This window comes from Mauremys reevesii, linkage group 8, assembly GCF_016161935.1.
Source record: "Mauremys reevesii isolate NIE-2019 linkage group 8, ASM1616193v1, whole genome shotgun sequence".
NCBI classification, from domain to species: domain Eukaryota; kingdom Metazoa; phylum Chordata; order Testudines; family Geoemydidae; genus Mauremys; species Mauremys reevesii.
This window is the reverse complement of record NC_052630.1, coordinates 34,442,741-34,467,759: the sequence shown is the minus strand read 5'-3', so window position 1 is coordinate 34,467,759 and position 25,019 is coordinate 34,442,741. Positions and strand designations below refer to the sequence as shown.

Below are 25,019 nucleotides of genomic sequence, written 5' to 3'. Positions count from 1 at the left end.
TTCTCAACAAATAAATGACCAAGCTTATTAGTTGAAATCAACTATGTATTTCACTTTTAATTATTAGACGGACATTGAGCCTCTGTTGAACACGGGATTTTGCAAATGATCAAGGACACCTGAAAACTTCATTCAGCATCTTCCCAGGAGAGCAGTTTTGTTCTGTTCTACAGGGTTCTGTTTTGTACACACTACCTGAAATATACAAGTCCTAGACTTCTCCACCAGGGAGGCCTATTCTTTTGGGCATTGTTAAGTGACCCTATGTCCCCAGTTTCCGAGGACAGTCCTGGTTTTCCATTTGATGGCTCAGTCTCCCTGGAACTTCTTTTGATGACCTGGCCCTCATGGTCACGATAGGAAATGCTGAGTGCTGAGCTCTTTTGAAAACCTGGCCCTTGGCATTTTTCTTCTAAGTGATCAGTTCATTTGCCCCAGTTGCTGCTGCTGTTGGTCATTTGGGAATGTTTGTTATTTGCTAGCCTTAGTTGCCCCAGCATTGCTATTGTATGAGAACCACTCTGCAGATGTCTGTAGAACATCCCTTCCCCCATTCTCTTGGCCCTTACTCATGGTGTTGGTCAGTTACCGCTTCCCTTGACAAGCACCATCAAACTGGTGTTTTCACGTAATCCAGTATTTCCCAGACTTTAGCAAGTTGAAACCCACCCCCCATTTCAACAAAATGTAACCAATTATGACCTCCCCTCGCCGGCAGCCCCATCATGTATTGCTGAAGGCCTACCTGAAATGAGCTCTCAATCAGAATAGATAATGTAGATCTTCATAATATTCTACACCTTTACCCCAATATAACGCGACCCGATATAACACGAATTCGGCTATAACGCGGTAAAGCAGCGCTCCGGGGGCGCGGGAGTGCGCACTCTGGTGGATCAAGGCAAGTTCGATATAACACGGTTTCACCTATAACGCAGTAAGATTTTTTGGCTCCCAAGGACAGCGTTATATCGGGGTAGAGGTGTACTTCTCCTTTCCCTTCTGCTTTGATTGGCAGTGAAATAGTTAACAATGTTGGCACTTAAAATACCATCACTGGCATTTGACGTAGCACCTATTGAAATGAATGGAGCCTTTCATAGCATGAAGCTACTGTTTCAGACTCTCTGCAAACTCAAACAGCTGGTATTGCATTAATTACACTCAGCTCATTAACTGCTAGTGACTTCAAGCCCACATCTTCAAAGCTATCTAGACCCCTAACTGCCATTGATTTCAACGGGAGTTAGGCACTTAAATACCTTTGAGGATCTTGGCCTTACTTTCTTAAAGTGAAAGTTTAGATTTAGAACTATTCAGAGGTCTGCACAGGCCACGTCAGCCAGGCAGTTGTCCTCTCCCTCCCATCCTGGGATGTGGGGATACCACACACTTTGGAATATGCTAATTTATTCCATTAAAAGATTGTGGCACTATATGAACTTTTTAAAACCCCATGGCCTCTGGTGACTTCGTCTCTGGGACTTGCTCTAGTTCTAGTGTTTGTTTGTCTGTGATATGTGATTGACGTCTGTTGTCTGTTGCTAACAGACTAACGTCTGTTAGTCTATAAGGTGCCACAGGATTCTTTGTTGCTTTCACAGCAACACGTGACTGTGTGGGGTGGGGTGGGGTGGCTGGGCACCCATACATGTGACACCATTTTCTTATAAATACTCCTAATTATCGGTGCATTTTCTGCCAGATGTTAAACTCCTCCTACGCAAACTGCTGATCTCGACAAGTTCCAGCCCTGTTTGACTTCCCCTTTTTAAAAAAAAAAAAATATCAGGGTACAGCCTGTGGCTGATGCAAGGGCTGAGATGCAGCCTCTTCTAGGAATGGACAGTATCAGTTTATATCAGAGACACCTGCAGCTTCCCACTCAGCTTTGCAAAGAACCCAGCCCCTGCGCTGCAGATTCCTGTGTGACCACAGAACATGAGAGTGCTCAGCCTCGGTGGGAGGACTGTAAGGGATTAATTGCATGCAGGCTGCTGGTTTCATTTTCATTTTCTGGGCTTCTCTTCTCAATGAATCATCAGACTCTGAATGAGTTTCCACAAACCTCCACCGTGGGTATCTTCACGCAAAGATTTCAGTTGTCGTGTGGCAGAGCGACGGGTTCCAATTTCTACTCTCGACCTGCCTCGGAAAGCACTAGCTGCAAGTGTGTGTGCCGGGGCGTGGAGCAAACCACCAGAACAGGAGACATCAGAGCAGCTTCAAGAACCACGGGCTGTTAATTGCACAGGTGAGCACAGCATTCCCCATTAGGTGCAGAGCAGCTCCCTCCCTCCAGTGCCTGGGTAGCTGGGCCAGACCTAATGCTGACAGACAGCTTGAACCCTGCCCAGGGCCAGCTCCAGGTTTTTTGCCGCCCCAAGCAAAGAAAAAAAGAGTGCCGCTCCTTGAAAAGTGCCGCCCCAAGCACGCTGGTGCGTCGAGACGGCCCTGATGCTGCCTCTGCCTTGTTCTTATTCACTGGCGCTTTGGAAGCTGGAGGTAGCTGGGCCTTTGGAGGCCCATGGCTCTGTGATCCCACTGGCAGTCGTTCTCCGCCTATGGACTGATCAGTCCGTGCTGGCCTGGGAGGCGGAGGTGGGGAATAGGGTTGGGAGGTGTCTGGTGGAGGGAGGTTCTCTCTCTTAAACTGCTCCCCAGAATGTTGTCATGTGAGCCCACTGGAGTGGCAGTCTCCCTTCTGACAGAACCGCATCCCACGCGGCCCGCTTGGCACTGGAAGACCTGAGGAGTTTAGACTCACCCAGAGTCTGACCATCTCCCATTAGCCCTGCTGGACCTTGTAGGTGACACAGGTTTCCTCCCACAGCTGTTGGCCGGTACTCCCCCTCTCTTCCTGCCCCCCAAGCAGAGCTCTCTATACGGTCACTAAGTCCCTGGCCATTGTCAGTCTAACATGAGGGACACTCTGATGCTATGGTGACGGGCACTAGTACCAAACCCAGACAGACAGGACCCAGCCTGGGACATCAGGGCATGGCCAGTGCTGCAAGTACAATTGCCACTCTTTGTGGGGGGGAAGGCTCAGTAGATAGCTAGGGTGAGGAGGTGCACTAGCCTAGCTTCTGGCCATTGTCAGTCTAACATGAGGACACTCTGATGCTATGGTGACGGGCACTAGTACCAAACCCAGACAGACAGGACCCAGCCTGGGACATCAGGGCATGGCCAGTGCTGCAAGTACAATTGCCACTCTTTGTGGGGGGGAAGGCTCAGTAGATAGCTAGGAATTGAGGTCTGCACTAGCCTAGCACTTGGAAGACCTGGGTTTATCTCCTTGCTCCCCAATTTCCTCTGTGACCCTAGGCCAGGGGTGCCGAAATGGGGGGATCCTGGGGGGAAGGGGCGGCATAGGAGCGGGGCCTCGGGGGAAGGGGTAGTGCAAGGGCAGGGGCGGCATGGGGGCAGGGCCATGGCTTGGCCGCCGGTGTCAGGGGTACCATTTAAAGGGGGTGGAGGACTTCTGCCCCCCTCCCCTCAGTTTTGGCATATGTCCTAGCCCCAGGCAGAGCTCTTAACTGAGGGCACATCTACACTGGCAAAGTAACAGCGCTAGCAGTTACAGTGCTGCTTAGAGAGTGCTGAAGGGAAACCGCTGTTGTGTGTTCAGACTGACAGCTGCCTGCACAATAGCGTGTTCACACTTGCAGCACTTTTCACAGACAGCAAATGTGAAAAATCGGGATGGGGTGGGGGGTAATAGGAGCCTATATAAGAAAAAGACCCCAAAATCAGGACTGTCCCTATAAAATCGGGACATCTGGTCACCCTAAGCACTTGCAGAGCGGTGCACTCTGGGCAGCTATCCCACAGAGCTCCTCTTTCTATTCTGACGCATATGTGTAATGTGAGTTCTGCAGGGAGGTGGGGCTTCCAGGTTGTGCCCCTAGGGCAGGGAGTCAGTCTTTCATTTACAAACAGGCAGAGTGATTCAGATAAGAATAAGCATAAGCTTTCGTGGGTGAATACCCACTTGGTCAGATGCATGCTGCAATACATCTGTTAGTCTATAAGGTGCCACAGGACTCTTTGCTGCTTTTTACAGATCCAGACTAACACGGCTACCCCTCTGATACTCAGATAAGAAAGGGCTGTTAATTAAATTAAGGATCTGGAAGTCCTTAGATGAGCCTGTAAAACAGAAATGCCTGGGGGGGGGGGGGGAGGGGAGGTGCTTTAAGACAGAACACAGGGGATTCAGAAGACATACAGCCAAGATTACATTAAGAAAAGAGGGAAATGTGAGGGGGATAGGTGAAAAGAAGGGGCCAAAACCAAGGGAAGGGATAGCATGTGGCACCATCACCACAGTATCTGAGCGCCTCACAATGTCTAACCTAAAAAGCGACAAAGAGTCCTGTGGCACCTTATAGACTAACAGACGTATTGGAGCATAAGTTTTTGTGGGTGAATACCCACTTCATCAGATGCATGAGAATGTCTAACCTATTTCTCCTCACAGTCCCTCAGTGAGGTAGAGCAGTGCTCTTATCCCCATTGTACAGATGGAGTACTGAGGCACAGAGAGTCTAAGGGCCAGATTTTCAAAGGTATTTCGGAACCTAATGGGATTTTCAAAGGCACCTGGAAGGTTAGGTGCTTTGTAAAGCCCACTAGATGCCTAGCTGCATCTTTGGGTGCCTAAAAAGCTTTGAAACTCTGTCCTTAAGGTACTGGCCTGAGGCCATACAGGAAGTCCACGTGGGAAGTAGAATCCAAGTCTCTCAGGGCTAGCTCTCTATCCATTGGACCAGCCTCTCTCTCTGCTGTGTGCTGCAAAAAAGAGGATTCTGATAGATGGGAGCAAAACCAAGAAGGCCAGTTCTCTGAGACCCCAGCAAATGGTCCCAGGTGATTGTGAGAAAGAGATCATGCTTCAACATGTAGATTGCTCTAAGGGGCATATGAATGTTTAACACATCTGGCATGTAAATACCTTGCAACCCAGTCTACTACAGTGCCACGCAAACACCTGTTCTCACTTTCAGGTGACATTGTAAATAAATAGTGGGCAGCATTATCTCCTGTAAATGTAAACAAACTTGTTTGTCTGAGTGATTCTCTGAGCAAGAAGTAGGACTGAGTGGACATGTAGGCTCTAAAGTTTTACATTGTTTTGTTTTTGAATGCAGTTATGTAAAAAAAAATAATTCTACATTTGTAAGTTGCACTTTCACAATGAAGAGATTGCACTACAGTACTTGAATGAGGTGAACTGAAAAATACTATTTCTTTAGGGTTTTTTTACAGTGCAAATATATGTAATAAAAATAATAAAGTGAGCACTATACACTGTATTATGTGTTGTAATAGAAATCAATATACACCTCTACCCCGATATAACGCTGTCCTTGGGAGCCAAAAAATCTTACCACGTTATAGGTGAAACCGCATTATATTGAACTTGCTTTGGCCTTGAGCATTTCCATTATTAATAGTCAGCAAACATGCCTGCCCCGACCCCCACCTACTTCCCACCCCCTGACTGACCCCTCAGAACCCCCGACCCATCCAAGCCCCCCACTCCTTGTCCCCTGACTACCCCCTCCAGAGACCACCCATCCCAACCACCCCTCCCAAGACACCACCCCCTGCCTAAGCCCCCCTACTCCTTGTCCCCTGACTGCCCCCTCCAGAGACCCCTCCCCATCCCTAATCACCCCCAGAACTCCCACGCCCTATCCAACGCTCCCGTTCCCCATCCCCTGACCACTCCGCCCCCAGAACCTCTGAACCATCCAACCCCCCTGCTCCCTGTCCCCTGACCGCCCCGAGATGCCCCCCAGCCCCATATACAACCCCTCAGCCCCAGCCTGGCACCCTTAACATGCCACTGAGAGCAGCGTGTCAGAGCCAGACATGCTGACGCGCTGATCCGCTGGAGCGTGCAGCGCCGCCCCCAAGATCGCTGTTTTACTGCGTTATATCCAAATTTGTGTTATACTGGGTTGCATTATATTGGAGTAGAGGTGTATTTGAAAATGTAAATAAAATCCAAAATATTTATAATAAATTTTAATTAGTATTCTATTATTGTTCAACAGTGAGATTAAAATTGTGATTAATCGTGATTAATTTTTTAATTGAGTTAATTTGTTTTGAGTTAATTGCTTGAATTAACTGTGATTGACAGCTCTGATTCAAACTTTGACTGCCTTTAGTTGTTACAAATAGCTCACAAATACAAACATAATTCCAAAAAACATAATTTTGCTGCTACCTTTTTAAAAGCAACACATTTGGGTAAAAACACCATCAACACTAAAGCTTTTTCTCCAAATAAGCAAATCTAACCACAAGTGCATGAAATATAAATGTGTAGCTTTAAATGTATCAGCATCAAAAAAGAAAAATCTTTTTCCATCTTTATCCATTCTAAGTGCACAGACAAAAAATAATAAAAACTAGTTTGTTATTAAACATCTTACAAACATAACAACAGCCAGGGCTTTGTTTTAGCTACAAATAAAATAAGTTGTAAGTGTAAGCAGGGTGTGAATGAGCTCTCCTTGACATCTAGTGATGAGCTGGGGGAAGACACTTCAGGAACAGCCTGACTTTGCATAGTCATGCCTACTCTGCCTAGGCATGCAGCATGATGATGGATCTGCTTTGCCAAAATGATCCCTTTTGGCTGGTGCTGGGTTACAGATCACTTCAGTATTGAGAGCCGGGGAATGCAATGTTCTTCTTATTGCATGAGTAAAGCAGTGGCAGCAGAGGCAACAGCAAACAGCCAGTTACAGGGCGCACAGTGACTGCATACATTGCTTGGTGCCTCTCCCCACTTTCTGGGGTGAGAGGTGAACCCACCTCTGAACTCTGGGTCTTTGCTAACCAAAGACAGCCAACTGTGAGTAGGGTGCAGGGGGGGGGGGGAAAGGAGGTGATGTGTTAAAGGGACATTTATTTGTAGGACTTTCCCTCCGCAAGGTGGGAAACTGAGGCAGAGGACACTGCCTAATCTGCTGTGAGGTTGGGTTCGTTTAGGGTTGGGTGCTGGTGAATGTGGTGGTTGTATTTTCCCAAACTAATGCTTGGTTCCCTTTTCCTTTTCATGAAAGTTCTCTTTTGTAATACACACACTCAGTGCTCGTGAGAGGGGAAGTATTGGCTCTTAAAGGCACTCTGGGGTGGTGGTAAATTTTCCCAGATTACTAGGTGGGGGCTTCAACCAGTTCTGTGTTGTGTTAAGAGGAACCCCTTGATATTGAACGCAGCCCTTCTTGCTGCCGACTCCACCCAGCAGAAGGGTTAAATAAGATTTTAGCTTTATTAACAGCTAAAAAGTGTAACTATATTTTTATAACAGCTAATCAAATACAATTTGTAAATCCCAATTTTAAAATAAAAAATGTGCAAACCTTAAAGTACAACCAAATACACCTCTACCCCGATATAACTCGACCTGATATAACTCGAATTCGGATATAACACGGTAAAACAGCACTCCAGGGGGGCGGGGCTGCGCACTGCGGCAGATCAAAGCAAGTTCGATAAAACGTGGTAAGATCTTTTTGGCTCCTGAGGACAGCGTTATATTGGGGTAGGCGTGTAGTTTTTCTATGGGCTTAAACTAAAATAAGGTTTTTGTTTATAATTGTGGTGTTATGAACCAAATCAGAGGTCTGATCCTATGGGGAACTGATTAATTAAAAAAGGGGACTATGTTGTAATAATTGGGCCTAGAAATTTAACTTAATTGTGAGCTCAACAGTAAAAACCATATGTAAATTCATACAATGTCACAATACCCTGTAATGAGAAGTGTAAATGGGAGAAGTTGCACAAGGAACACACAAAAACGAAATCAGTCCAAACGAAAAGGCTACTAATATAACTAAGCACAAATATAACTTAAAATTGTGTTTGTTAAACAAAAAAAGTGTAAAACCAGCAAGCAGTGAACCAAAATCAGAAATTAGGGCTACTGTAATTGGCGGACAAAATAATGAGGGGAGGGCAAGGGTGCTGGAAAGGGCATGGGCGGGGAGTTATATACCCACATGGTGCCCGGGCACCAGCAATATTCAGAGCCCAGAGGCCCAGCTCCACCAATGTTTGGAGCCGGGTCTCCCCCCGCCCAGCCCTACCTGCTGCCCCCCTGCACCTCCCCCAAGTGTCCCCCGGCCCCCCTTTGCTGGCCCTGTGCATGTCCCTGGGCCCCGGAGGGAGCAGAGCGTCCCTGCCTCTTCCGTGCAGCTCCATGCTGCCTCCCTGCAGCAACTGCTGCCGCAGGGTCCTAGGGCCGCCCATATCAACTGCCAGGGCAGACTGAGCCTGCCCTTCCCCCTCAGACCCTTCCCTTTTCCAGCAGGACCCTCCAGCAGCACAGGATCCCCTACCCACAGTCACTACTCCTGCCCCATGCTGGGCAAGGAGGCAGCCCCATCCCTCACCCCCAGTGAGGCTACAATCAGGGGCAACAGCAGGGAGGAGGCGCACACAGCACCCCCCCGGCACCCACCACGGGGGAGGTGGGGGAGATTCCTGGACCTGAGAGGGGCCCTAGGAGCACATGCAGTGACAGTGGTGGCGGTGAGTGTGCTGCTGCGGGAGAGGTGTCAAAGTTAGACTCAGGACTCACAGTTTGTCAGACCACTCTGTTCTATTAGCACAGCGCTCTGCTAATAACATCCAGACAATGTGAGCATCATGCAAGACACAAACTATCTTATTTATACAGATAAAAGGGCATGAACTTAACAAGATAACAAAGGAAGCAGAATCTGACAAGTTTACCAGAGGCTAGACATGCAAAGTTAATTTCCTTACTAACTTTTACCAATCTCTGGTTAATGTTTCACCATTAGCTTAAGTGGGCTCATTGTTTATGCCTTAAGGTTTCTTTTCCTGAAACCTGTATTTCAACATTTATTTCTGCTTAAAGGTCCATACAGCATTTCTTTAATCCATTCTTATTTTTACAATATAATTCATTCTACTTTTACAGCAGGAAAGGGGGGCTCCTCCCCCAGAGCTCGCTGCTGCCGGCAGGGAAAGGGCTGGGGGGGAGTCCTTCTCTCTGGTCCCTGTCCCGGAGCAGCCTGTCTGCACCCCAAACTCATCCCCAGCCCTGCCCCACCCGAGAGCCCATACCCCCAGCCAGAGCTTTCACCCCCACCGCACCCTCAACCCTCTACGCTAGCCCTGAGCCCCTCCAACACCCCAAACACCTTATCCCCAGCCCCAGCCAGAGCCCTCATCCCCCTGCACCCTAACTGTCTGCCCCAACCCTGAGCCCCCTCCTGCATCATGAACTCCTCATCCCCAGCCCCACCCCACAGCCCTCACTCCACACCCCAACCCTCTGCCATAGCCCTGAGCCCCCTCCCACACCTTGAACAGGGGAGGGATAGCTCAGTGGTTTGAGCATTGACTTGCTAAACCCAGGGTTGTGAGCTCAATCCTTGAGGGGGCCACTTAGGGATCTGGGGCAAAAATTGGTCCTGCTAGTGAAGGCAGGGGGCTGGACTCAATGACCTTTCAAGGTCCCTTTCAGTTCTAGAAGATTGGTATATCTCCCATTATTTATTTTTATCTAAACCTGTCACCTCCAGCCCCAGCCAGAGCCCTCACACCCTACACCCCTACCCTCGCCCTGAGCCCCTCCCACACCCCAAACCCCTCATCCCCAGCCCCATTCAGAGCCCTTATCCCCCCGCATCATAACCGTCTGCCCCAACCTGCCTCATCAACCCCTCATCCCCACCCCACAGCCCTCACTCCACACCCCCCCCCTCTTCCATAGCCCTGAGCCCCACCCCAAACCCAGCCCCACCCCAAACCCCCTCCCTCCCCCAACCTCCCTCCCAGAGCCTGCACCCCCTCCCTACACACCCCCTCCCATCCCCAAACTCCCTCCCAGGGCCTGCACCCTGCACCCCTCCTGCACCCCAGACCTCCTCCCCCACCCCAAACTCCATCCCAGAGCCTTGGGCAGGTGGGGGGCAGAGTTTGGGCGGGGGTGGGTTCTGGGCACCACCAAAATTTCTATAAACCTGTCGCCCATGGGAATGGGGGAGCCAGGAGGCCATAGCCCTCCCACTTTTTCCCAGCCATAAGGGCAAGTGATGGGACAGGGGGTGGATGGAGAAGAGCAATCGGGGGTGGGGTCTTGGGTGGAAGGATGGGGTGGGGCCTCCCCCCACTGTTAGGGACCTTCTGCCGCTTCTGCGGGAGGAGCTATTCCACTCCTTACTCGCATTTTGGGTTCTTAAAGAACAAGACTTAAAGAAAAAGAAAAACTGACTGCTGGAGGAGTGTAACCCAAACACCTCCGGAGTGTGGTGTTCTGTCCCATCTAGTGGCTGAGAGAAAGAGCTGCTGATGACCGGGGTCTGTCGGTGTTACACGAGCTTCACCTTCATGGCTGTCACCCCTGCCTTGTCCTGGACCCTGGGTCCTTGTCATCCTAAGCTTAAAACATTTCCTGACCAAGCCAAAGAAACCAAGCCAAATGCCATTGTGAGGCTTTTTCCCTGCCCCTCCCCTCCAATGTGTCCTTTTCCTTCCACACTTTTCCTTCTGTCTAACCAGAGTCTGGCTTAGACAGCCAAACGTGTACATTTTACAACACAGCCGTACCCTGTGATCAAACCAAGGCAGCCAAGTGCAATGCCCTAAACAGCCCAACACTGGTACAAGTTTCCTGAGTCCCAAAGTAGCTAATAAAACTGCCTGTGTTTCTCTAGCAGTAAAAGTTGCAAGTAAAAATCAGAGACAGAAGCGCCATTTTTGATCTTTGGTGCTCTGTTCTGTCCCCTTTGTGTATCTTTGTCTTGTCTTCTAGGAAATGGAATTGGATTTCAACAGCTATTGCAATGACAGCTTGAGTCCATTTCAACTAACTTCTTTTCTCCACCCCAAAAAACCCTATTATATTTAACACCATTTAAAAACTGTCAAACAGGGTTTTTTTTCCCATCTAAAAACCTCTCTCCAGCTAAAATACAAAAAAAGAGTTAAAATAAGTCTGTCTTAAAGCATTTGAAATGTAAAGTATTAGCTGTTTTTCCTTCTTTTCTGTATTTTAATAGAAGGTGTCATAAACAGATAGTTAAGGGTTAATGCCTCTTTTACCTGTAAAGGGTTAAGAAGTTCACCTAGCCTAGCTGACACCTGACCAGAGGAACCAATGGGGGAACAAGATATTTCAAAAGGAAGGAGGGAAGTTTCCTTTGTTTAGAGTCAGTTTCAGTTTCAGTTGGAGTAAAAAAGATCAAGGAACCAGCCTCTTATCAGAGTAATAAGTTTTAGAAAAGAATAAATAGGTTTATGTTTATTTTCTTTTGTAACTTGTCTTTGTGCAATTAGGGGAATAATCAAATTTGAGTATTCTTGTGTGTACTAAGGATTTTTCCCAGGGGAACATCCTGTGTTTTAAATCTGTTGTCTGTGAGATCAGCTTGTATGCTATCTCCCAGGGGGGGCTTCTTTCTTTTACCTTTCTTTTCTTTAATTAAAAGCCTTCTTTTTTAAGAACCTGATTGATTTTTTTCCCGTTATTTTTTAGATCCAAGGGGATTGGATCTGGACTCACCAGGGATTGGTGGAGGGGAAAAGGGAGGGGGAAGGAGTAATTCTTCCTTGTTTTAAGATCCAAGGGGTTTGGATCAGTGTTCACCAGGGAATTGGTGGAGGAGTCTCTCAAGGCTACCCAGGGAGGGGAAGGTTTTGGGGGGGAAGACAGAGTTTTCCATATGACTCAAATATTTGGATGGTGGCAGCAAAACCAGATCTAAGCTGGTAATTAAGCTTAGGAGGTTCATATGCAGGTCCTTATATCTGTACTCTAAAGTCCAGAGTGGGGGTGAAACCTATGACAGAAGGTTAAAATGATTTTTAATGGTCTGTTTGCCACAGCACTAAGCAAGCTAAAGTCTCTGTATACCCAACCCAAAACCTTGTTTAACGTTAAACAGTGAGAGTTTTACATTCACTCCTTTGGCCTATACCAGGGGTAGGCAACCTATGGCACGTGTTCTGAAGGCAGCACACAAACTGATTTTCAGTGGCACTCACACTGCCCTGGTCTGGCCACCAGTCCGGGGGGCTCTGCATTTTAATTTAATTTTAAATGAAGCTTCTTAAACATTTTTAAAACCTTATTTATGTTACATACAACAATAGTTTAGTTATATATTATAGATTTATAGAAAGGGACCTTCTAAAAACATTAAGATGTATTACTGGCACGCAAAACCTTAAATTAGAGTGAATAAATGAAGACTCGGCACACCCCTTCTGAAAGGTTGCCCACCCCTGGCCTATACAGTCCATCTAAATTAGTGCAACAGTTTTGGCACCCAAGATGGGGCCTAAAGGGTTAATACATATCCAGTAGCTAATATCTTAGCAAACAAGCAATTGGTTTTTAAAGATGATTTAAAACAAAAATTTGTTTTAAAATTTTACATGTGTTATTCTAGTTTGCAAAGCCAACCATTAATGCTTTTGTTTTTTAAAAGGTTTTTTTTTAAGTTATAAATTCTTTTACATTTTTTTAACAAATGTTTTGTTTTGTTTTGTTTTTTCCCCCCTTTATTTTAGGGTTTGTAGTTTTTATAAATAGTAAAAACTTTAAAGGTTTAATGTAAAAGTATTTTAGAAAAGGAAAAATAGGAAAATAATATTTTAAATTGTTAGATTGCTAAAGCAATCTTTTACTAAAATGCCAACTTAATTAAAAGCTGCTACCGCATTAACTATACATTAAATCTCAAACCACCAAAAGCTATTGCAACACCAAACTTTTTTTTGTAATTTTTGTAAAAAATATCAATCCCAAAGAGCCAGAAGCTGCATTTTCTACCTTTGCTGTTCTTTTCTGACCCCTTTGTGTGTCTTCATCGTGTTTTGTTTTCTAGGAAACAGGACTCGACTTCAACAGGAACAGCAACAATGACGGCTCCAACCCATCTCAACTAACTTTTTCTCTTCCTTCTAAAATCTCTCTCCAGATAAGAAAAAAGAAAACAGTTGCTGAAATAAATTTTACTTACTACTCTGTATTTAAAATGCTTTAACTGTTTTTCCTTCTTTTCTATATTTTTAATAAAAGGTTAGCAAGCTCTTGAATGGTGTTTGCTATGATACTAAGCAAAGTAATGTCTCTGTATACCACTTGCTTAACACTGTTTAATGTTAAACAGTGACGGGGTGATATTAACACCTTTGGGCCATATAGACCATCTAAATTAATACAATAGACCTCACCAAATGCTTTGGCATTTGGTCTTTTCAGAGACCCCTAGCTCAGAGGGGCCCAAACGAGGCTGCTATTTCCCCCATGGGATCCTGAGTGAGTTCATGCAGATCGGAAAGGAACCTAAGGTTCAAGATATTGGTCTAGCCCCTTCAGTGCTGCTTGCCTGGGAACACTGCAAAATTCTGTGGCAGCTGCTTGCTGCCTGCTGGTGTTTGAGGAAGATGATGGAGGTTCTCATTAATTTATTCCTCTGTAAATCTCTCCTTGGGCTGGCATAGAGCCAACTTAGCATCTTCAAGCCACCTCTCCTCCCAGTCTTGGGTGCACATCTGGGGCAATGGGTGTCTCCCTGTCCTGGGACTCCTCAGCTGCAAGAATGGTCCCTTGGGGCCATTGGCAGCCAGCACAATGTAGAGAATCCCCGAGGCTGCTCTAAGTTGTTCCTTGGGACAAGACCAGTCTCAGCAGCCACAGGATCAAGGAGCTGCAAAGGTGGTTTAGAGGCATCTTTGTGCCACCTTATTTCCTCTCCCCTCCCCCCCATGACATCAAGCACCCAAAGGCTAGTCCTGAGGATCTGGCCCAGAGTCTCATGAAATGGCTAGCTGGTCACAAATTCTCTAAAGCCATAACAAGCTCCCTTCAGTCTGATCCTCTCTCACCACGGTAACAGAGGGTCACTTGGCCTTAAAGAGCTCCTGAAGCAGGAAAGAGATGACCCTCAGAAAGCTTTGAGGTTAGATTTTCAAAGGTCACAGCTTGCATTTTAAGGGCCATTTTTGAGCCCTTGTGGGGAAGATGACTGACTAACTACCCCACCGAATCAGTGCACGTAGGCCAAATTCCAGCCCTTTGTGGGAAGTGTGCATGAGAGAGATTTGCACAGGGGATCTACAAGTAGTGTGGGTAGGACACAGTTGGGATGGAGGGCACCTGCCCATCCAGGCTAGGCTGGGTTAGCAGTCACCTCTTGCTGCACCTTCTCCGCCCATCCCCCCACCAGGATTTGGGGCCATTGGATCTGCCCTGTGTTCAGCCTGATTGCCCATGTCCCTGTTGCTTCACCAGCCCCAATGCCACGGTCCCTTGGAAAGAACCATTTCAGAGCAGTGCCCTGTAACATGCAGGGCTAAACCACCCCAGAGGTGGCTTCATGTCAGTGATCAGTGCATAAATTGTATAGGTTTATGAAGTGCTTTGGGATTCTTCACGACACTCTAAAAATCCAAGATCTTATTTATTGTGCCTGTCCCTTTGCCTCATCCCTAGCTGCTTTTTAACAATGTCTGGGACTGTCCTCTGGGCTGTTGTTTTTATCAGTGTTTAAGATGTCTGGGTGTGTCTGTTTGCTGCAGATGTCTCATGAAACGGAAAGACCCAGTGTCCAAACTTCCCCGATCATCCCCAAACCTCGGGAAGGAAGGGCTCACTACGCAACCTGGGGCTTCATCGTTCTCTGCATCTTTGCCTTGTATCACATGGAGCAGTCCTGGCATCATCCCGCAGAGTACATCACCTTCTACTTCGCGGCCCTGCAGATCGGAGCTCTGCTCAGAGGGGTTTGCAACTTCATGGAAGAGATTTGGCACATGCAATCCAGGTGACTGAGTTTACAGCTCTCTGCTCTTGAGAGGCATGCTCAGGCTGGCACTTGTAAATGGTCCAGGAAAGAAAGTAAGAGAACTAATCCCTGTGAGGAAGGCGGGTGAACGTAGGTGCATGGTTCCTACTAGCTATACAGGAGCCGTAAAGGAATACAAAGAAGCATAGGCTTTGCAATCTGCTCAGTGATGGTTTCCCATCTGCCCCACTCTCCTCTCTGTTGATGTCCCTCAGGTTTCTCTGCTCAATCCCTCCCTCTCTCTAGTCTCTTGTGCCTTTACTATTGGGAGCAACTCTGCAGATTGCCCATTACCCATAATGCCCAGGCAAGAAGCTGCATGACTATTAAGTCACAACTTAGGGCTGTCCCATGCCTACGTCCCACACACCTATTAATCTACCCACACTACTTGTAGATCACTATTAAAGCCCATGGGATCTACGTGGGAGGACATCATCTGAGGGGGTTCTCTCATGTTGTCCTATGTGGGGTCAGGGTTTGCTTCGTCTCTGGCGCAGGTTCACGTCCAAACCCACCAGATCTCAGATGTCCCTGGGTGCCATGTCACCCCAATGGAGTCAGGCTGCCTGGGCCTGCCCTGGCTGAGGCAAAACCCAAGGCCTCCAGTGCAGAAGGCTCTACAGCAATGGCACTCCACACTGGGGCTGGATTGCCTTCCCCAGTAAGCTCTACAGTGTTGGTTGGGGAGGCGGCGGGCACTGCCGTAGCTGTTACTTCCCCAGAGTGGGCCCACCTGCTCCCTGCTGGCTGAGTCCCCATCTATGTGGACAGTCTTTTATAGGGACCACCTGGGCTGGGGAGGGAAGAGAATGGAGAGAGGTAAATAGTGATGTCCCCCAGTGGTCTATACTGGGCCTGTCCTATTCAACATACTCGTAAATGATCTGGAACAAGGGGTAAACCGTGAGCTGGCAAAATTTGCAGATGATACAAAATTACTCAAGATAATTAAATCACAGGCAGACTGTGAAGAGCTACAAAAGGATCTCACAAAACTGGGTGACTGGGCAACAAAATGGCAGATGAAATTCAATGTTGAAAAGTGCAGAGTAATGCACGCTGGAAAATATATTCCCAACTATACATACAATATGATGGGATCTAAATTAGCTGTTAGCACTCAAGAAAGAGATCTTGGAGTCATTGTGGATAGTTCTCTGAAAACATCCATTCAGTGTGCAGCAGCAGTCAAAACAGCAAACAGAATGATAGGAATCATTAAGAAAGGAATAGATAATATGACAGAAAATATCATATTGCCTCTATATAAATCCATGGTACGCCCACATCTTGTATACTGTGTGTAGATGTGGTCATCCCATCTCAAAAAAGATATATTGGAATTTGAAAAGGTTAAAAAAAGAGCAACAAAAATGATTAGGGGTATGGAATGGCTTCCATAGGAGGAGTGATTAATAAGATTGGGACTTTTCAGCTTGTAAAAGAGATGACTAAGGGGGATATGATAGAGGTCTATAAAATCATGACTGGTGTGGAGAAAGTGAATAAGGAAGTGTTATTTACTCCTCAGAACACAAGAACTAGGGGTCACCAAATGAAATTAATAGGCAGCAGATTTAAAACAAACAAAAGGAAATATCTTTTCACACAATGCACAGTCAACCTGTGGAACTCGTTGCCAGAGGATGTTGTGAAGGCCAAGACTATAACAGGGTTCAAAAAAAAATGAGATAACTTCATGGAGGATAGGTCCATCAATGGCTATTAGCCAGGATGGACAGGGATGGTGTCCCTAGCCTCTGTTTGCCAGAAGCTGGGAATGGGTGACAGGGGATGGATCACTTGATGATTACCTGTTCTGTTCATTCCCTCTGGGGCACCTGGCATTGGTCACTGTTGGAAGACAGGATACTGGGCTAGATGGACCTTTGATCTGACCCAGTATGGCCATTCTTATGTTCTTTTCAATGCAGTGGGGGCATCTCCTCAGGGCAGGGGTGTGCTGAGTCTGGAAACCCCTCCGCACGCCTATCTGCAGGGTGCAGACTGACAGCCCTGCCTCCTTGTCTCCCTTTTCCTCAGATACCGCAACAGCTGGTGGAGGGTGGTGGTTGCCTGCCTGAGCCCGAGTCTGCGCCGCCATATGCTCCTGCTGCTGATCAGTGTCTGTGCCCACATGGCTCTATTCGGCGAGACTGGGCTGCAGCTCTTCCTCAACCTCATCCTCCTCTGCCTCTGCCAGCTCCTCAGCTTCGCCTTTGGGCTTCAGGTAAGGGCAGGACACCCCAATCTCCAGCAGCCTGGCAATACACCCCTCTGCTCCCCAGAAAATCGCCAGCGATCCTGGCAGGCGTAGGCCAGGCCTGCGTAACCCAGGCTATGTGGCGCTCTGCCCTCCACTAGTGGACAGGCCACATATAACATTTTGAGTCCTCTAGCTACACCCTTTGGCTAAGGAGCCTGGGTTCTCTAGTTCACATCATGGACTCATGCTTTAAGGTCCTGAATTCCCCACAAGTGGTGACCCATCCCGAGGTGTTTCATTGCAGCTGCACATGGGAATTGCAATAACTGAACCTAATCAGTTTCTCAATCAATGTTGTGAACTCATTGGGACCCCCTGCGGTGGCTGATCTGAATGGATTGGAGCATTGTTCATCTCAGTCTAGCTTCATTCATCGCCTTACAGGAAAAACTAGGAGAAGTGGGATGAAGCTGAGCAAGGAAAACTGAGAATGAAGATAGCTCACGTGGCAGGGGGCTGTGCTGGGGCTGTACATCCTGTCTGGGCTGTAAAAATCACCAGCGCTAGTAAGCATTCCCACTAGTAATAATAGGAGATGTTTCTTCAGGAAGAGATATCTGTGGAAGACATTCCTTGGTCCTTTATATCTGGACTGGGGCAAGCACTGAGGATTATGCTTCAGGGAACGATCCTGCATCACAAAGAGGGTGGAGAGCTGAGCTGCTAGGTCAGGCCCATCTCTGATCCCTAGGGACATTTAATCTGTTGCAAGGGAGATTCAGGTTAAATATTAGGAAAAGCTTTCTGACTCTAAAGGTAGTTAAGCCCTGGAACAGGCTTCCGAGGAAGGTTGTGGAATGCCCATCACCGCCGGAGCATGGCAAGCCCCACGGCCCCGCTACCCCGGCTGGAGCCCAGCAACCCCGCAGCCCCGCTACCGCGGCCGGAGCGCTGCAAGCCCCGCGGCCCCAGTCCCCTGGCTGGAACGTGGCAAGCCCCACGGCCCCGCTACCCCCGCCGGAGCGTGACAAGCCCCACGGCCCCGCTACCCCGGCTGGAGCCCAGCAATCCCGCAGCCCTGCTACCGCGGCCGGAGCGCTGCAAGCCCCGCGCCCCAGTCCCGTGGCTGGAGCGTGGCAAGCCCCGGGGCCCAGCTCCCCTGGCTGGAGCGCGGCAAGTCCCATGGCCCTGCTACCCTAGCCGGAGCACGGCAAGCCCCGCAGCCGCTACCCCAGCCGAAGCGCAGCTCTCCGAAGTGCTGCTGAAGACTTGGAGCGCCGCCCAGTGAGTACAAGCCCCACGAATCGGGCCCCACACTTGCTAAAGCCGGCCCTGCCTTCCAGCCCTGCATTTCCATGATTCTAAGATGGAACCTCGCCATGTTTGCTGTGGCTGATGAACCCTGCCTTGTCTGCACATGCTCCTCTTCTTCCAACTGAACGGTTTTAGAAGCCACGATGCAGCAAAATTATTTTCATTAGTGCAACCCCATTAATATTTGATATCATCGTCCTGATGCCACCATCCGTCTCGGTAGGGAAGCTAGCGAACTACTCAATTCAACTAGCTTTTAATGAGAACTACCACCCCAGGGTTCCAGTACCATCTCCAGCACCCGCAGAACTGCTACATTAGAATGTTGGCATTTTTAAACCTGGCACTCAAGTGAATGCTTGGGAAGAGAGGTATATTTAGCTGCTGTCTCCAAAGGGTTAATTAATGGGAGTGCTTCAGGCTTACAAAGCTGCCCTCTGCTCTCGATAACGCCAGTGTAAATCCAGGGTATTTCTAATGACTTCATTAGGGGTACTCTGAATTGACACTCCAGATTCAAAGATTAGAAAACATGCCTTATGATGATAGACTCCAGAAAGCTCAATCTAGTTATTTTAGCAAAGAGAAGATTAAGTGGTGAGTTGTTTACACTCTATAAGTATCTACATGGGGAACAAATATTTAATAATGGGTTCTTCTTTATGGTTTTCTCTGCTAGACTGAAGATTTAATAGCTGGAGGTTGAAGCTAGACAAATTCAGACTGGAAATAAAGCATACATTTATAATGGTGAGAGTGATTAACCACTGGAACAATTTACCAAAGATCATGGTGGATTCTCCATCACTGGCAATTTGTAAACCACGACTGGGTGTCTTTCTAAAAGATCTGCTCTAGGAATTATTTTGGGGAAGTTCTTTGGCCTATGCGATACAGGAGGTCAGATTAGTGATCACAATGGTCCCTTCTGGCCTTGGAATCTACGACACCACTAGAACTGAGAGCAGAGTTTGGCCTATGGTGAGAAATAGAGACCCTTACAGAAATTTTGAACTGAGAGGATTTTGGTGTGAAAGGAGGATCTAGGATGCCTAAGGCGTTTGAACACCTAATCTATATAATACAATTCTGGGATTATCACCAGCCTCTGTGTCACGCTGAAATTTAGACTCTCTGTTGAGTCAGGGTGAAGTGATGAACACAGCTACAAAAATGGTTGAGAGCTCTTTTGTTTAGAATATCACCAGGTTCAATCGTCACTGGGATTCACCGTCAGTTACCATCCAAGTTTTAAATTCTAGGCCATTTTGACTTCTCAGATTTCACCCCTGCTGCAGCAAGACATGTATCTATGCCATGCCAAGAGTCCTAGGCCATGGTGATATCAGAGGTAACTCAGCCAATCACCGCCCTTATTCTACAGCTAATTTGCATGCAGTAATTTCATGGGTTGTAGAGGTAGACTGTGCAGATAATAGATCACGTGGCTCAGCTGCCATACCTGTGTGACAGCACGGGTTTCCAGCCACTGGTCCACACTAAAATTGTCAGACACTTAGGTGGCTTTGAGCATCTGAAGCAGGGCACTTGCAGGCTGGATTTCTGGGCTGTATTCCCAACTGTGCCGCTGAAGCCTTAGGCCTCATAGTGGTGTATAGCAGACCTGGAAGTTACACGTGTGTGTGGTCAGAATCGGGCCTGCTCTTTGAGTTGGGGTAAGACACTTAACCCTGGTGGGCCGCCCTTTCCTCATCTGTTAAGGGAAGATGATGACTGACCTGCCTCGTAGGGCTGCTGTGGGAGTTGAGTAGGGTTGGGTTTATAAACTCTTTGAGGAGTTCTAGACCTGCAGTGTATGGCTCATGCAAGGGAAAGCATGGCTGCTTGGCTTTCAGGTGTATTCAGAGAGACGGCAGGAGACACAGTCACCAGTGGGTGTGGGAGAAATCCTGCTTAGCTTGTGAGATGGTTTAGTTATGGCATTTCTTCCTTCAATCTGTAGAGTCCCTCTGCGGTGGAAATGTCTGAAATCTGTGAAAAGAACAACCGCAACGTAGCACATGGACTAGCCTGGTCTTACTATGTGGGGTATTTAAAGTTAGTTCTGCCACGTAAGTAGTTGTTTCCCTGTTTGTATGGGAATACAAAATCCTTTGTAATAAAACTCCTCCTTTGCACACGTTAAAGGGGAGCCAATGAGCCAGTCAGAAAGCTGCTACCCTGACTTCATTTGTCTCTGCTCCATGTTCTCTTCCTCTAAGGCCTTAAAGACTTGATCAGTGAGTTCAACAGAGCCAATAACAATGTGCTGAAGTGCAAGGAGACCTGGAAATTGCACATCCTTCTCCCGGTGAGCTGTGAGATATACGATGACCTGCAGAAGGCTGACAGCCACATTCAGTACTGGAAGGATCTCCCGGCGCTGCAGCTGGACCGTGCTGGCACTAAATGGAGAAGCTACAAACAAAGCATCTATACAATTTTGGGTGAAGACAATAAGGTACATTTATCATCACGCTTCTCTAGCTGAAGGGCCACGGGAAGGACGGATGTGAGCAGAGACGGGCCTGGGACACAAAGTTAGCTGTGGATCCAAATTCCCCAAAGGGTTGAGAAATTCAGGCGCTGGATTTTGGCTTGGCCCCACCTCTAGCCAGGAGACATGAATAGTGTAAAGATGGCCATGCTCCAAGATAGGGCTGTAGAGCCTCCAAAGGGCCAGTTCAGAACAGCATCCAGCAGTTGGGATGAAGAGAAGCACATGCCTTTGCACAGCCCTGGGATTCACACAAGGCCTTTCCTTGCAGCCATAAACCTCTGCAGGAAAATCCCAGTTTACTTAGCTGTATGCAAACTCTCTACACAGTAAGGCTCCTGTCTGCATTAATCCAGCTACACCCAGGAGCTGCACTGACCCTGTTGTATTGACAGCAAAAACAGCCTTGGACATATACCCCCATGCAGTAGGATAAGGCCTTCCTGTTCCAGCCTCCCTCCATCCCCCAATATACACACTGCCAGCTTGATCACCATCCCTGATTCCCTCTCCCTGTTCCCATTTGTCACTGGCACTATCAGGCCATGGCAGACACTGAAGTGCCTTGTCCCCCTGCCTGCTTGGACAGCAGAGCGCTGACTGCACCAGTCCGGCTGCCCAGCGTAGAGGCAGAGCCACCCCCATGCTCGTGAGCAGGCAGAGAAAGCAGCTGTGAGGAGTCTCTTGGCTGCCCAGGGCCAGGGTCCAGTGGGGAGAGAGCTGGGGTGGTCCTTGCATGGGCACACAGGGCCCCCAAAAGCCTAGGTCTGACCCTGCTTGGCAGAGCTCTGGCAGCTGCTGTGTTGTGCATAGGAGGGGGCACCAAAGGGTTCAGCCAGTAGCGCTGGGATTCCCGGGGGCCAGCCGCCTGGGGAGGGATGCCTTAGCCGTGGTCTCAGGACTGCTGGGGTAATGACCTGGGCTTTGGCTACACTTGCACTTCAAAGCGCTGCCGCTAAGTGTAGTCAAAGTGCCAGCGCTGGGAGAGAGCTCTCCCAGCGCTGTCCGTACTCCACCTCCCTGTGGGGAATAACGTACAGCGCTGGGAGCCGCGCTCCCAGCGCTGGGGCTTTGACCACACTGGCGCTTTGCAGCGCCGCAATTTGCAGCGCTGGAGAGGGTGTGTTTTCACACCCTGCTGCAGCGCTGCAAATTTGCAAGGTTAGCCAAGGCCCAGGTCTCTCCCTCTCTTGTCTCTCTAGCTGAATTACTGCATTGTGGAATACGCCCCCCCGCTGCAGTCCCTCTACGCTATGTCCCAGGATGAAAGCGCCGCCTTCAGCAGGGAGGATCGCCTGGAGCAAGCCCAGCTCTTCTGTAGGACCTTGGGGGAGATCTTACAGCACTCCAAGGAATGTGCGGGCTGCTACCGGCTCATTGTGTATGAGGGTGAGGAGTTGGGGGACTGCACCAGGGGAGGAGAAGTGCTGGGGTCTTATCCACACCCTGATCCTCAGGCACAGGAGCTTACTGTGGCCTCCGGCGCACTCCCAGCACGGCAGTTGGTAGCAGGATTATACCATCATCTCTCTGGTGCTCTCTGGTGTTCACTGTGCTGGGTAAGAGGGGCTCAGGGTCCCCATCATAAGTCACATGGGCTCCTGTGGCATGGGGGGCTGGGTCCTCTCACACCACAGCCCCTTGGGCCATGGGGAGGTTTCTGCAGTGCACTGGGGACCTTTCGTGTGCAAGGCCTCCTGATTAATGGGGTCCCTGATGCCCCTCCCCAGGCTCTAAGACAGGGAGGATCCCAAAACACAGCCACTATCCCTCAGAGGTGACTGATGCTGTGCGGTAGGAAAGCCCCATTTAGCCAGTTTTGCCCTCTGCCTGTTTCTCCTGAGTTTGCTGGAACTGGATGACAAAACCCCAGCAGGGCTTCCTGAAAAAACACTCGGAGAAGAACATTTCTCATTTTGCTCAAATTGTGAGTGAAAATTTTCCGTTTTTTTAGTTTTGTTTTGGTGGGGGGAAAACACACCCACTCACTCTCACTTTTCTCTACTGGAGAAAGGGTGGGAAAAGTTGAAAAAGTGTGAGAATGGGGTTTTTTTCCCTACTTTCTCTTGCTTTTTTGTGTGTATTTCCCTGTTTTCCACAGGGGAAAAAATGTAAAACTGGGGGAGGGGCAGGGGCAGGAGTTCCCACCAAAATGAAAATTCCCAACAAAATTCAAAAATTTCTTTTTGAAATCCATTGATAAATGAAATGTTTCCACCTTTTGGATCGGGGGAGAGAGAAATTTTTCATTTTGGTCAAAAGGTGTTTTCTTTCCCCTCCCTCCAAAATGTTTGGCTGGAAGAGCATCCAAACAGCTTTACATTTCACCCTTTCTGCCAACAATTAGCAAGTCTAATGCCAGACACCTGGCTGCATTGGCAGCTGCAAGGCTTGAACCTGTAAATTTTAGGTTAGCTCATATTGTACTAAACTCCTGGACCTCTAGCTGTGGCCTGGCTGCCACTAGAGGCACCAGAGTGCCCCACCAAGTAGGTGTGAGATGCATGGGCAGCAATGGTACCTCTTCTTGCTGAAGGGTTTGGAGGCTGTGCTTGCTGGAAACTCAGCTTGCCTTGGATTCCAGCCCATTGAAGCCGGTGGGGTTTGTTTTCTATTTTATTTTCCAGAGTCGGGAGACAACGACAGCCATTTCCTGTCAAAGGAGCTCCTAAGGCACATCAGACAGCAGCACCTGGAGGAATACACCATGTGTGAGGGGAATCACGAGTCCACCACCTTCCTCTCAACAGAGCCCAATATCCTGATCAGTGACTCGGAGCTACCCGGGCCTCTGCGGAGCGATGGCTTCTGAAACGTGTGGGTGGGACTGGCAGGTTACTCCCTCTTCAAGCCAGTGGCATAGCCAGGTTCTAAGAGCAGGGGGAGCAAACATAAAAAAGGCACCCCCCCCGCCTTGGCTCTTCCTCTGGCCACACCTCCCTTGGCTCCTCCTCTGGCCACTCTGCACCCCCCTCTTTGGCTCCTCCGGCCACGCTGTGGCCATGATGCGCCCCCCCCCCCACTCCTCCGGCCGCGCCGCCTCCCCCTTGGAGTCTTGGACCCACCTCCCGGAGCAGCGCTCGGCAGCATCCCGGGCCCCCACCCTCCCAAGGGGCTTCCGAACCACTTGTGGTGACTGGCAGCTCCGTCCGCCTCGTCCCCCACCTCATTGCTGGCTTGAAAAGACTTCTGTGCACACCGCCCTCCGCCGCCTCCCCCTGGTCTCTGGGGAGATTGACTTGAGGAGAAAGGGCAGCCCCTAAGGAAGCATGGAGGGGGAACTCTCACCTGGCCAACGCCAGCCTGAGTGCGGGAGACACCGGGCAGGCTTCAGCAGCGCTTCTAAGCGAGAGAGGCGGACTGTGTCCTGAAATAACCCTGCAACTAGGGCAGCAGGGGGCAGGGGGAGTAATGAGCTGAAAGAGGAGAGCGGGAACGAGCCCGGGCTCTGTTTCTCTTTCTGTTCCCTGGGCCATCCTGGTTGGCTCCTCCGGCCGTGCCGTGCCGCCCCCGCGGCCCCGGCCCCTCGCATGGCTCCTCCGGCCACACTGCACCCCCCATGGCTCCTCTGGCCATGCTGCACCCCCCCCACATGGCTCCTCTGGTCGTGCTGCGGCCATGCTGCGCCCCCCCTACTCCTCCGGCCGTGCCCCCCCCCCATGGCTGGTGCTATGGTAACCCCTAACTAAGGCGCCGCTTTTGGAAAATGTGCTGAGGGGAAGCTGCTGCTTCACCTGCCCCCCCCCCCCCCCAGCTATGCTACTGCTTCAAGCATACAAAGAGAGAGGACCAAGACAGTTAGGGCCGTCCTTAGGCATATGCAGCATACACGGCTATGTAGGGCACCCGAAAATTTTGGGCACCCCTGGGTCTTAGTGTCCACCCTTCCACCTTTTCCTATCCCTGTTCTGACCCTTCCTGCAGGCTCCCACCACAGCTGGCTGCTGCAGCCTGGTGAGTCTTCCTCCTGAGGGGATCTAGTACTTAAAAGTGAAAAAGCCTGCCAGACATATTAGCACAACATTGAAACTGTTAAAGAGCCATTCAAGTGGTAATGAAGCCATTTAACAGGCATTTGCCAACCCCCAGGTATATACTGTCAGTTTCTGAATTTACTGACAAAAACAGTTCTGCATTACTGTAA

General features: G+C 49.0%; 1 protein-coding gene across 2 annotated transcripts; it reads left to right on the top strand.

Moving 5' to 3' along the window:
• The first annotated feature begins 1,825 nt into the window (after positions 1-1,825).
• STING1 (stimulator of interferon response cGAMP interactor 1) lies at positions 1,826-24,839 on the top strand. 2 transcript variants are annotated; one of them, XM_039483250.1, is made up of 7 exons: positions 1,826-2,254; positions 14,590-14,834; positions 16,902-17,088; positions 20,342-20,450; positions 20,601-20,839; positions 22,078-22,264; positions 23,503-24,839. In XM_039483250.1, exons 2-7 carry the CDS (start codon positions 14,590-14,592, stop codon positions 23,685-23,687), a joined length of 1,152 nt encoding a protein of 383 aa, XP_039339184.1. In that variant the 5' UTR covers positions 1,826-2,254; the 3' UTR covers positions 23,688-24,839. The 2 variants fall into 2 exon arrangements, with proteins under 2 accessions (XP_039339184.1, XP_039339185.1); XM_039483251.1 differs by lacking the exon at positions 1,826-2,254 and adding an exon at positions 6,607-6,877.
• The last annotated feature ends 180 nt before the right edge of the window (positions 24,840-25,019 follow it).

Coding starts and splice junctions, on each gene's coding strand:
- STING1 (XM_039483250.1), top strand. CDS start 14,590: ATGTCTCATGAAACGGAAAGACCCAGTGTCCAAACTTCCCCGATCATC. Junction 20,840..22,077: donor TTTTGGGTGAAGACAATAAG/GTACATTTATCA, acceptor TTGTCTCTCTAG/CTGAATTACTGCATTGTGGA. Junction 22,265..23,502: donor CCGGCTCATTGTGTATGAGG/GTGAGGAGTTGG, acceptor TTTATTTTCCAG/AGTCGGGAGACAACGACAGC.